General features: G+C 40.4%; 1 protein-coding gene across 2 annotated transcripts in view; it reads left to right on the forward strand.

Annotated features, from left to right (window-relative positions):
- Nucleotides 1-13002, forward strand: part of anks1b (ankyrin repeat and sterile alpha motif domain containing 1B) — a 164032-nt gene that overhangs the window by 65337 nt on the left and 85693 nt on the right. For both annotated transcript variants that reach the window (XM_029494747.1, XM_029494748.1), the window contains exons 8-10: nt 1869-1991; nt 2958-3145; nt 6443-6574. In XM_029494747.1, the coding sequence (XP_029350607.1) occupies nt 1869-1991; nt 2958-3145; nt 6443-6574 (443 nt within the window). The remainder of the gene's footprint in view (nt 1-1868; nt 1992-2957; nt 3146-6442; nt 6575-13002) is intronic.

Genomic DNA, 13002 nt, shown 5'->3' on the forward strand with positions numbered 1-13002 from the left:
GTTAGTACACAGCTTGAGAGGAAGAAGAGAGGGAACATGATAGAAAACATTTTTCATTGGTAACTTAGTTATTATCTCAGATTATTGACGCAAACAACGATTATCCAAACTATGAGAGAAACCAGTCAAATCAGACAATGCAATGCAATATAAACAAAAAAAAAAGATGGAAGTAAAACATTTCAATGAGGAATTATTTAAACAGAAAACAGCCTCCGTGTGCTCCTGTGTTTAGTAATCAGTAATCTAAACTCTGGTGGACCCAGTTCCCATCCACTGCTGTCCTAGAGGCACGTTGGCAGGCCGGAACTCCCTGAACGCTGGCCCAGCTTTTATATCTTCTCAGGCCCCAGTTGTGTTCTGTGGACTGGAGACTTGGACAGGGCGTCACTCAGGTCAGGGACCTCGGCTTGTCAGAAAAGGAAGCGGGATGTGGAGATTGGCAATATCTCTGCAGCTGCAACAAATCTTGTCCAGGACATCCTACACATCCAAACACTACAAGGAGGGTTGAGACACACACACGATGGATACTGGCTGTGGCTGAAACGGCTATAAATTGACCACAACTAGAAAATAGGCAGGAAAAACACAGTGAGGGATCAAGCCAAGGAATTTGTTTGTAATGTGGCTGCTGCTAGAACTTTAATGCTAATTTATTTTGACTTTGCTTCTCCTGCACTAAATCCTCAGCAGAGCATCTAAAATCTCTTACAACTAAAGGACTATTAAAATGTCCAGAATCCCTGAAAACATCTCATTCTAAATAAATAACTTTTCAAATATCAAAAAGCGATGTCATACTAGATATTGATTAGAAATAGCGGCAATCAAAGTTTCAACTCATCAAACCAGAGGATGAAACTGAATTTTGGATTTCAGTGACTAAAAATGTGAGTGTGAGGGAAGAAGAAAGTGAGAGAGTGTGAGAGGGAGAGAAAGGACACAGCTGTGACTCTGTGAAAAGATCAGCTGCATGCCATTTCCTGTTGGAGAGGAGACGGAAAAGGGCACACATACACACAATGCGAAAAAGACCTGTCATTTACTCAATTGTACCAGCTGAGGGCCTTTGTGGCTGCCACAGGCACCTCATTATGAATAGATTCTCATTTAATTTACAGCACGTGATTCATCCTAGTGTTCAAATTCATTACCAGCTCACTTTTTACTGCCCAGCAGCAAGTGGTTTTGTACCACAGAGCTGTTCAATAGTTTAACTGTAACACTTCAGCATTAGCAGGTTTTTTATAAACAGAGAATATGCATCTTGGTGTCTGAGCACAGAGCAAGAGAACTCATTTTAATCCCTCCGTCCTGGCTCTGATACACACGCTAATACACAGTATAATCGTATGCTAATGTGATTGTGTATTACATTTACTGAGCTGAATTCCAGGATTCATAGTATGGAGAAGGAAACAAACGCACACTTTCCTCATCAGGACTGCGAGGATGCTGCCACATAATCTCACCGCCTCAGCAGCTTGTTTGTCTGTTTGAGCTCCTAATGTCTAATTTAACTAAGTTTATTATCCAGATCTTCTTTGCTTCTGCCCCCAAACCTGAACCAGCTTTCTCTCTTCCTCCTCCTGTCTTCTTCGTTCCCCACTTATTTCTTCTCTTTTGCCTTTATGAGCAGTGGAGTGCTCTATTAGCAGATGTTGTGAAGTGAATTTGTGGTGTGGGGAAAAATGGGAATTGAATGCATCACAATCTGTTCACCATGCTGACTGGCTTGCTCTTATATTGATCCAGTAAAATGCCTCTGAAATGCTTTTCCTCCTCCCCTCTCCCCATCCACACTGCTATCATTTCCTCCAAATTTCTCTTCTGGCCCAACTCATTCGATCCCCATGTCTCTGTAGATTACATGATGGATGAGATGGAGCGGAGGAGCATCATTGAGGAGCCTGTTCGCAAGTGTCCCATCCCAGCACCTCGAACTTCTGTCTCCTCACCGTCTGCCTCCCCCTCCCTCAGACACAAGAGTGAGTATACACAATAACACAATGCTGTAACAACCACAATATATGTAAATAATTCACTGTGATTAAAGGTTATTAAAGAGGCAATTTACTCTCACAGGGCGCTTTCAATCAAAAATAAAAGGCTAAAATTAGACTTTGGGACAGAAGGGACAGAAACCAGCAGCAGAAATGTGAAATAACAACCTTTATAGCTGAAAAAAATATATTTTGCATGAGCTTCAGAATATTCTTTTAAATTATCCTCAACATCTCTGAAAGAATGCATAAAAAATTAATTCAAGTAAAGGAAAATGCAGCTTTCCACGGGAAGAAGTCCTCTTCCAACCAAAATGTATTTCAAGTTGAATATTGGTGCTTCCTCAATATATTATTCCTCTAAACCTGATTTGAAATATTACATACCTTTATGAAGTATGGATAAATAATGCAAAAAAAAAAAAAATGGAGAGCAGTCTTTCAGAGCAGCCATGTATTTTTCCTGTCCAGCACTGCCCTCTGTTATATGAACAGGATATTGCAACAAGCTGAGTTCCCCGCTGATTCGGTCTCCTACCTCATTGACTGTCAGCAGAAACCATAATTACCTTGATCACCTCGGAGACTCTCAGAGAGAAAGTGATTAGCTCAGTGTTCTCCTCAGAATGTGGCTGAATACGACTTTGAATGCGTTAGCAAAGCAGAACGGAGACAGAGGAAATGTTTACAGCCTTTACTTTTCTTGACTGTAGTCTGTGCTTTTGGCTGATTCTGGTGTTGAATCAGGGCAACAGGATTGAGAAATCTATCTATTACACAGTTTTTGTGAACTTTACAGTCAGTTTCATTGGTTTAGAAGTGTCACTTTATGTGCTTTTGTTGGATATATATATATATATATTCTGAGACTTAAGGAAATGGATTCATAGTGATGCTGCAGGGGATTATAGGCAATAGGATTACCCTTCTCCTTCCTCCTCCCTCTCACAGATGATGCAGTTACAAGTGAGCTGTCCAAACTGCTCCACGAGATCAAAAAGTGCCGGGACAGGGACTACTCCTTTGAGGAGCTCTGCCACACCATCTCTTCCCACTCCATGGACAGCTTTGGGAGCGGTCGGCTCTCTGATGAAGACCGCCCAGATCGGCCCAATGGCACCCTGACGCAAGTCAGCAAGGTACGGCACGCAGTAAACACAGGGGGTGCATTACAAAGTCTTTGGGGTTTGGTTTGCTATAGAAATCTCTTTAAATGCTCCTCATGTAGGCAAACATCTCATGTTCATGTTTTTAAATGTCAAATAACAGAAGACGACAGAAATAAGGGATTTTTAATGGCTCTTATATTGCCGAAGTCAGACGACACAGAGGCAGTTTACTGTGTAGAGAAGCAGCGCCATGTTCCCTAAATTTTCCAAGTCAGCACTTTATCACTTAAGACAGTAGCTAGTGTCAAAATAATTAGGGTGAATGATTAGACTCTCAGAAATTAATGTTGATAGTCAGTTAAAGCCTGAGTTCATTAATAAAGTGAAACTGCTTAACATTCACTCGTTCGCACTTCTTCTTCTTCATAATTCAAGAGCTTTGGTTTGATTCTGAACTGTTGAGGATTGATTGATGCTGGAGAAAACCAGCCGCTGGGGGATTTTTTTCCTGGGCGTTTTTTAACATTATCTGACATTTTATGTCTTAATTTGTGCACAAATAATTAACAAAATCTTTGATAATGAATAGAATTTATAGTTGCAGTCATTGTTAAAACTTTGCTGTTGTTGATATGATAAATCATAATATTTAAAAATTGCCTTGAGGGTGGCATAACAACTAGAAGGCGATACATGACTTTAATATAGATCCTCTAAAAAAATTTGGTACACACATTTAGATATAAAGAATTTGTTCTCATTTACTTTTAGTTGAGTTTAAATGCAGAATTCAATCCCAAAATCTTCACAAATTTGGCTCAACCCAGCAGCTTCAGGGATAAAGTGTTGAAGATGAATAACAATTTCCTTTTTCCTCCTATTTCCTTTGTAGACAAAGGGAAGTTGTTGTTGCTGTAACAAATGCTTGTACCTGGTCTATCCTGACAACAGAGGGCAGTATCAGATAGACTGAACTGCTTCATCCAATTCAGTTTTTCTTTCTTCTTTTTTGTGCTGAAACACACTTTTTATTGGTGCACAAACAGCTTTTCGCAGCTGCAGACGTGGTTTTTTTTATTTATTTATTTCATCTTGCTTGTTCCAATTTGAAATATTATTAGTATGGTACAATTCACCTGTTCACCACTTTGAACATGTCCACTCCCTCAGTTACACAAAGTGAGGGAGGGAAACTGATTGGAGCCTATTTTTATGAAGTGCATTTTGGGAACAGTAGTTGACTTTTATTGGTATTAGCTGAGCAGAAAAGTGCAGCGGCAGTTTATTTCCAACCACAAACGCAGCAGGATGCCAAGGTTCTGGGCTTTTTCCGATCCGCCATGCAGGAAGTCAGATGTTTCACTGCACACAAAGGTCATCTTTCACACCGACCTCCCACCTGAGCCTTTTAACAGAAAACCATCCAAAGAAAATGCGTTTGTCGGTGTCTGTGCTTCTGGCGTGGCACATCTGTTTCTGTTTTTCTTCCCATTTTTCTGCGCCATTCGGACAAACGGCCACACATACATCGGACAAACACAGAAGAGCATTATGACACTGATCAATAGCTCATTATTTTTTCCATTTCCATAATAATCTCAAAATTAAAGCAAGCTGAGATATGTTGACTATTTACATTGAACATGCACACCTTTTCTCACTTCAAATGTAATTATGTCCATACCTTTTGTGACCCCCCCCCCCCCCCCCCCCCCCCCGTCTCTCACTCTCTATAAGTACTAATTTATATTCTATTACCGACATCCACAGTGTCTGTGCATGTGTCCACAGCCGTTAGACTGATTCGATCTGTCAATCACAAATGAATAAAACATTCAAATACACGGCGCAACACACACGAAGAATGCAGACTTTTCACATTACCTAACGCCCGCTGTGTGGGAACCAAACACTGTTGGAAATGCCGGCATGTGTGTGTTTGTGTCCTACATGCAAATTGGTACAGACAGAATTTGTAGTCATGAGGGTAGGACTAAAACATGTTTCTGAATGATGGTTTTCTGATACTGGAAATGAACTTTTTTACATGTTTGTATAATAATTTCCAAAGAAACATAGCTGCAAGTAAAGATTATTTCCACTATCAATTAATCTGTCAACAGTATTGTTTGTTTGATTTATACATTGTTTGTTAATCCTATAATTAAGTTAAGTAAAAGCAATCACTCAAGTAGTCATCCATCTTTATGGGTTTCCCATTGACACCAAATGTAATATTGATCAGTTTTGCAGTCCGCCGTGCTGAATAATGAATGTTATTCTTTCTGTTGAACAACAGCTATCTAATTTTTACTGCATTGAAAGGACATGTCTGTCTATTGTCATGCGTACAGCTCAGTCGTTAGTATGTGCAGGCTGTGGTCCATTTTACATCAATCAGTATTCCAGTGTTGCAGTCTGGAAAAATTGGTGACCTTTTGATTTCAGCCCCTTTTTGTGCTTCCATCTCCAGTCTTGCTGCTCTTCTTTTGGTCTTTCCATCCGTCCCTGCCTCCATCTGCAATGTCTCTTTTCTTTATTTCTGAGTTTTCCTCCTGCTTCGGTCTTTTCTTTGAACATGTCCTCCTGTCTTCTCCATGCCCTCCATACTCCTTCATCTGTTAATCCTCTCCTTCTTCACAGCAGGCCCCCCTCAGCTCCCTGGCAGCTCTCTTGCCATGGTGTCTCTGCTCCTCCTCCTCCTACATAAAAAAAACTGTGGTGATTTTGTTCAGTCTGTGTAATCTGCTGTGACCTGTGTCCTCTGCTGCATCATGCGGTTCACTAAGATATCAGGTGGGCTGCGTCTGCCCTCTGACATTCATGGCACAGAGCTCATTCATGCACCTGCCTCCTGGGAGACCAAAGTGCCTCAGGAAAGGACACAGTGTGCATGTTAAGGTTGTTTAGTTGATTCTCAAACTTTGGTCTTTTGGGTTAACCCTTTCATACGTGGTCCACCAGTCTCTGGAAACAGTTGCATGATTGCACATTAAGCAGACGTGAAACAAGATTAGCATTTATTGGGAGCCATCTATGTCATCATTTTCACAGCTATTTTTTTCTCTGCACCAAAATGAGCCTAATAATAATAATCTCCTAAAATAAGCCATTGAATCCTTCAGTATATCCACCTCCTCCTGCGGCTAACTTTGTATCTTTGTTGCTTTGTACTTTGATGCTTAGCAGACATTGTACTGTTTTTGAGCATTTCCACAGAAAGCAGAGGACAGCTGTGACCATAAGTGACACAGTTAACCTCACTGTTACTCGCATTTTATGTTGGAGTTCTGGAAATTGACTTGTTTTTTGTATTTGAACACACAGCGGCCGACCCCGCCTCTTGCTCCAGCACTGGAGGAAGATGAAGCAGAAAAAAGTTGTGGCCCCACGGGCTTCTGGGAGGCCCTCACTCCCTGCAATGGCTGCCACAACCTGGGATTTTCTAGCCTGTCACAGGTACATGCAGCTTTCAGTTAAATTATAGATTATATCTTCACTGCTACTACTGCATTTTCAGTGTGCATGTAATGAAACTTGTGCAACAAGAACAGCAATACATTTCATTTACCAGCATATTCAGAAAATATTCACACCTCTTCAGTTGTTCTCATTTTGTTATGTTGTTCTTCCTCATCAAACTCAATGTCTCATAATAACATAATAACATAAGAAGTTTAGCTCAGATGCCCCCGGTTTTTCTTGATTGTATTTGACCTGTTTTGACACCTCGATGTCACCGGTGGTCATTTCAGTTGATTGGGCATGTTTTCAAAAGGCATGCCTGTCTATGTCCACTGTCCAGAGACAGGGTTGTATTGAGGCCATGGTCAAGGGAAGCGGATTTGCTGGATTGATGGCTTCCAAAAGTAAAATAGTCCGCATTCTTAACCAGCAGGCCCTCGATCAGACTGAACAATATTGGGAGACTTGGTAAGAAACCTGACCAAGAACCTGATGCTAACTCGGGCTGAGCTCCAGGCATGGTAAAAACTTTTAAAAGGACAACAAATCCCAGCAGCACTCCACCACTCAACTTCATGGCAGAGTGCCTAGACATTAGTTGTCCTTGGTGAGAGATTCAGGAAAGCTGCAAAAAAAGACCTTTAGGACTCGGACTGTGAGAAAACAAATTTCTCTGGTTTTATGAAACCATCCAACCAGCCAAGCACTGTCCATGACCGGCGTGAAGCTCTGTGATAGCAGCATAACGCAGTGTTTTCAGTAACAGGAACACAGCTCAGAACCTGATAACTGTCCACTGATCTGATACTTCAGCTTTTCCTATAAAGTTCAGTGTTTGTCTTTATGGGATATTAAATATAGACTGAGGAGGAGGAAGATACATTCAAAGATGTTATTAAGTCTGACTGCAACACAACAAAATGTGAAAAGGTGAAGAGGTCTGAATGAACACAAGGTTTGTGACTTGGTGTAGAGAGACACTTACTGACTACAGTGGAATTATACCCGAGTGATGTTGCCATTGTTACTAGTGAATACTTCACTGGTTCCACTGGTTACCATGGGAACGGAGGGACTGAGCTGTCACTAGAGTGACCAGCTCTCGTGGCCAATCTGCATCCTCTGAATCTGTTTCATTCAGTCTCTGTAATCAGATTTTTTTTTAAGGACCAAAATGATTGGTCAGTCAGAAAACTTGTGATAATTTTGTGCACAAACTGGTGATAATTACTATCTGACCTCTGATTTCAACAATTAATGACTCAACTGTTTCTTACAGCAGTATAGTAAACCAGCACACAAAGGATTTAACTGCTTAAATAGACAGACTAATTACAATGGGTGTATGAATGCATGTTCTCATGTTGATATCACTCTATTTATAACTGCATGCACATTATCAAATAATTACAAATGCGCACCTACTAATTTGAAACCAGAGAAATCTGTACAATTGTATAAATGAGCCAGGGCATCACAGGGTATGGATTACTTTACTGTATTAGAAGGTGTGCAAAATAGAATTCATTAAAAAAGCATGGGGAAATGTACAGTCAACAGATTCTTCAGCAGATAAAAAAGCTGGAAAAAACTGGAAAAAGCAAATATACCCACCTAATTAACCCAAGATAAAGTGAGTGTCCCATGCTCAGGCTGTCCTTTGCCCAAATTAAATATTTGTGGTAGCTGTGTTAATTTATCCATACACAGAAAGAAGCTGCTTGCATAGCAGTGTGTACGTCTATTGTTTTTCCTTTTCCATAACTATTTGTGGAAATCTTTGTCAGTCCTAATTATGTTTTTAGACATTTCAGTTTTGTTCTTATTTTGATTCTGTAATTCAGTTAAAGTCTATCTGAGGTTGAAGAATACATTCATCTTCTGGGTTTCTGAGGAGCCAGTCTGACGCTACAATATGTATTTTCACCCCTCAATAAAATTGCCATGGACTGTGCTTTACACTGGGTACGCTAGACTTACTGGACTGGTAAATATGACCGTGATGTTGTATTGACATTCATTTGGGTCGATAAATATGAATAACTAGAAATCCTTACCTGTTGCGTCTCACCAACGGATGTGTGACATTTCCTGGTTGGACGCTAAAAGTGATCTTCTTCCAAACTTACTAGTATTCCCAGTCCGTTGATCCTTCTTCCTTCCTGTCCCCACTGCCCTTCGTGCTCTGTATATAAGTGTGGTTAAATGTCTGCAGATGAGTGTTTAGCGACGAGATGCGTGTTGGCTCAGACAGTAGGACATCTGACATTTACAACACAACAGACCCTCTGTCTTGTATATTGGCTGTCTGCCTGTCTGACTGGCTCGCTGCCTGGAGAGGTTTGCACCTGGATGAGTGAGAATGTGTGTGTTTTTATTCTTTGTGTACTAAGCTGTTGGTGCATCAAACAGCGTATTTTAAATATGCCAGTAAGCTCATTGGTGTCCTGCATATTTGGTGGCAATAGCTTTGCGTGTTTCTGTACAAATGTCTGGATTTGATGTGTCATCCTAAGTTTGAGTGGGCGAGTTTGTGTGTGTGTGTTTGTTTTATAGAAGAGGATATGGGAATGGAGGAGGAAAGAAAAATTTAGTTGGTATTGCATAATCAAGTTAGCGCCATGCTAATTTGTCCTATGTAGTTGTGAATAAACAGACTTTACATAAATAGAAAGCTTTTGCACCCTCTCTGAGGAGGAATGGACCGAGTGAAACAAATTTGTGGAACTGCCATTCACATCACATCCTCTCTTCGGATCATTCCACAAGAGATATGCCAAACTCATTCCCCTTCAGCTTGTTTTATATCACACCTTTCTGTTCCGTGTGCATCTCGCTCGCTGTCTTGTTTTTCTTTCGCTTTGTATTTCTGCAGAACAGTGTTAACCTTTGTATTGATTGTCTGTGTGCTGAGTTTGTCCAGCTGTCACTCAGGACTGTCAGTCAAAGAGCTGGACTGACTTTAAGTCATAGAGAAAAGAGCCTCATTCCAAATATTTTTGATTTGCTTGCTATTTGTTTTTTTATTTTGATGGTGTCAGTCACATCTGACAAAACTACCCACACGGTCCTGATGAAGCTGTTTTTGTGTAACAATGTCTTCAATAATCCCTAAAATGTTTGCTTTTATGAAGATTGATTTGGCAGCGGTATTTAACTAACATCATTTAGAGTTGTGTCCAACTAGGAGCATGGCCTCCATTAAGTCCTATTCAGCTGCTGGTGCAGAGCAGGTGGCATGTTGTGGGTTTATTTTGGAATGAAAATAAAAACGGTGAGTAAAATGATGGTAAAAGCTCACTACAGCTGAGCAGAACTGCAGAATTGGAAGATAATTCAGCTCTAAGAGATACCTATTTCACACAACCCAGCGATTTGATCTTCTGTTGATATAAAGTATTGATTATGGCATCTTAATCAATAGTAGATTTGAAACCAAATCCTCAGCTGTTGTTTTCTCTCTTGATTGGGGGAGGAGAGGCAAAGAGAGCTTCTGTGTTTGATTGTGTAATTGTGCACATGCCTGAGCAGGTGCAAGCACAATTTAGAGGAATGTGAATATTAGTGACTGTGTCGCGGCACATGTGATTGAGACTGTAGTTTGTGTTTACATAATCCAGGGAGCAGATGTGGTGAATGCTGCTTCAAGATGATGAATCCAGCATATTGTGTGTGTGTGTGTGTGTGTGTGTGTGTGTGTGTGCGCGTGTGCGCGTGCGCCAACTCCAAAGCTCCTGCTTCTCAGCCACAAACTGCCTCCCTCCATTGCCATGCTAACACCAACTGACGCTCAAGTGTATGTGAAGGAGGTTTCCGCTGCGATGTCGACTCTAAAAAAAACAAAAAAACACAAGTTTTTAAAGTCAAGGTTTCACTGGAGGAGACCGTGAAAATGACATAGAATAAAAATGGAGAAGCATAATGAACAAACGCAGGAAAAAAAAATGATGGATGAAGAGAGGTTGGCAGGGTTGCCAGGCAACACAGAAATTCATGAGATGTCAGACGTGGGATGTCCACCATTGACAAATCTCAGTTGCCATCAGTACAGGTGCGTCATGGTGCTACACACACACACACACACACACACACTTGCACACGTCAGCATTTCCTGAAAGTGTCTCTGAGCTTCTACTCATTTACTTTACCCCGCCCATTCGTCCTCCATCTCTCTCTTTCCCTGCGTTCACTCAGACTTGTCTATTAGTTTTCTCTCTTTCTCCAGCTCAGTTTTTTCTTTCTTTTTATTTTTTTTCTTCTTTATTAGGTGGCTGCTGAGCTTTCATGTTCACAGCCTCAGCAGCTCTCAGGTTTTCATGGGGAGCAGGTCTGTGTCATGCTGGCACTGGTTCACATCAGAAACCCATGAGGGCTCATGCAGATATTAGGAAACATCAAAGGCAGCTTTATAAGCCAATAAATGAAGGACTGAATGTGCTCAGTGGGCGACTGGGTGAGGTTTCTGATTGTCGTACACCAGAAGTCTGAGCGACTTTTGGACCTCGCTGTGTGAAATGGCTTGCGTTTGATCACAAGTTTTAAAATTCTTGAACAACTTTGTGTCAAGTTTGATTTGAATGATCCAATATTGTGGTGAGTTGGTCTTTAACAATGGAGTCTATTTAAAGGAACAGTTGTTAAGTTGTTATTGCTTTATAAAGTCAGCACAATGCTAATATGTCCCCTGTAATGGTGGACTTAACATAAATACAGCTGTTTTTGGACAAATTTATATGATCATAGAACATAAAAAAGTTGTAAATCTGGTTTTTCAGTCATCATAACGGAGACTAGGTCTACAACGAGTCTCTATTTTATGATTAGATGAAGTGTATGGATTATTGATTATTGTGTTTCAGTTGTTTTTCTAGCAAAGATGTCAAACATTGACTGGTTGACTCGTTTCACATTTATGTGACCTTTTATCAATCAAACAAGAAAATAATCAACATATATTTGAAATGACAGCTGCAGTCCATTTGAAAAAATTTCCTTTTTCATTTTTAAATCAAATGTTAACTTCCCTCTCTGTTCTTTGGGTTTTAATTCGATTTTTTTTCCATTAACTATTTATTTTATTTGCTCAAAATAGAAATGAATTTTAAAATTCTTCTTCCTGAGCTGTTTGTCGGTTTTTATCTATTTCTCCTTTTCTCCTTCTGCTCCTCATCTCTGTGGGATGTGCAGTGCACACACACACACACACACCTCTATCGGCTGTCACATGCTTTCTACTGAAATGCAATGGCTTCCAGATATGCTGCCCTTGAGTATGCAGATAGTTTGTTTGTGTAGTTTGACTTCCCGCTGGAGGTGGGATGTCTCGTTGTCCTTGAAATAAATAGGAAAAGAGAAAAGATTGGAGAATGAGGAACGGGAGTTACAACAAAGTCTCCTGCGTTACCAGTATTACACTAAGCTCCAACTAACCCTGCCTCTGCTGTTGTGGTGCCAAAAACCTGTGGAGTGTTAGAATAAGCGATATTTTTTATTATCTTTTTATGTGAAACACTGTATTGTGGGCCCAGATGAAAGAGCTAATGTTTTATGGTTAAAATAAAGATAAACCTGTCACACACAGTCTATGGCAGTGTGTGCTAAATGGACTAAAACAACAACATAGACACTAACCCCAACAGAACGGAGAGTCTGAGTGAGGCTGATGGTAGTCTAAATAGTTTATTTGAGATATTTCATCCTGGATGAAACGTGTTGGATAAAGTGATTGATAATGAAACTGTTTTGCTCAATAGTTAACATGTCATATCTCAGTTATAAGTCAGGTTATATCTCAATGCCAAGATGATCCTTAACTGGCTGCAGCCTTATACCCCAACATGAGCGTGATATTGCTTTCCTCATCTTCCTCTTAGCAATAAAGTCAGTAAGTGTGTAAAGACCATCTGTGGAGACCTCAGCAGGTATAAATGAATTTAGTTTTCGCCAGTCTGACATGTGGCAGATACACGTTCCTCTTTTTTTTTTTTTTTTTTTCCCCCCCTTCACCTTCAGATTTATTTATTTTTCTCTCTCCTTGGCTATAGTTAGAATTTGTAGGTCATTTTTCCTGTCCCTATGTAAGGTAGCCTAACCGCACAACAGCAGTTAGATTTTTATGAGGAATGGTTCAGATTTTTGCACATATGTCACGTAATAACTTAACAGTAGATACACTGTTTTGTAGTAGAAAGCATAGATAGATCTTTAGTGATAGAATTTACTGTGATGGTACCGGCAATAGTTTGGAGCCGCATCACAGCATGCAAGGCCCTCCAAAACAAGGTTAGATCTTCTGTCATCCTGTGCATCAGTACAGGATGTGTGTGTGTGTGTGTGTGTGTGTGTTCAAGGTTTATGTGAAACCAGTGGGAGTTGTAAGCTTCCCCTAAAGCAATTACCTGTGTCATGATTGAGGGATAAAA

This window comes from Echeneis naucrates, chromosome 23, assembly GCF_900963305.1.
Source record: "Echeneis naucrates chromosome 23, fEcheNa1.1, whole genome shotgun sequence".
Classification (NCBI taxonomy): Eukaryota; Metazoa; Chordata; class Actinopteri; order Carangiformes; family Echeneidae; genus Echeneis; species Echeneis naucrates.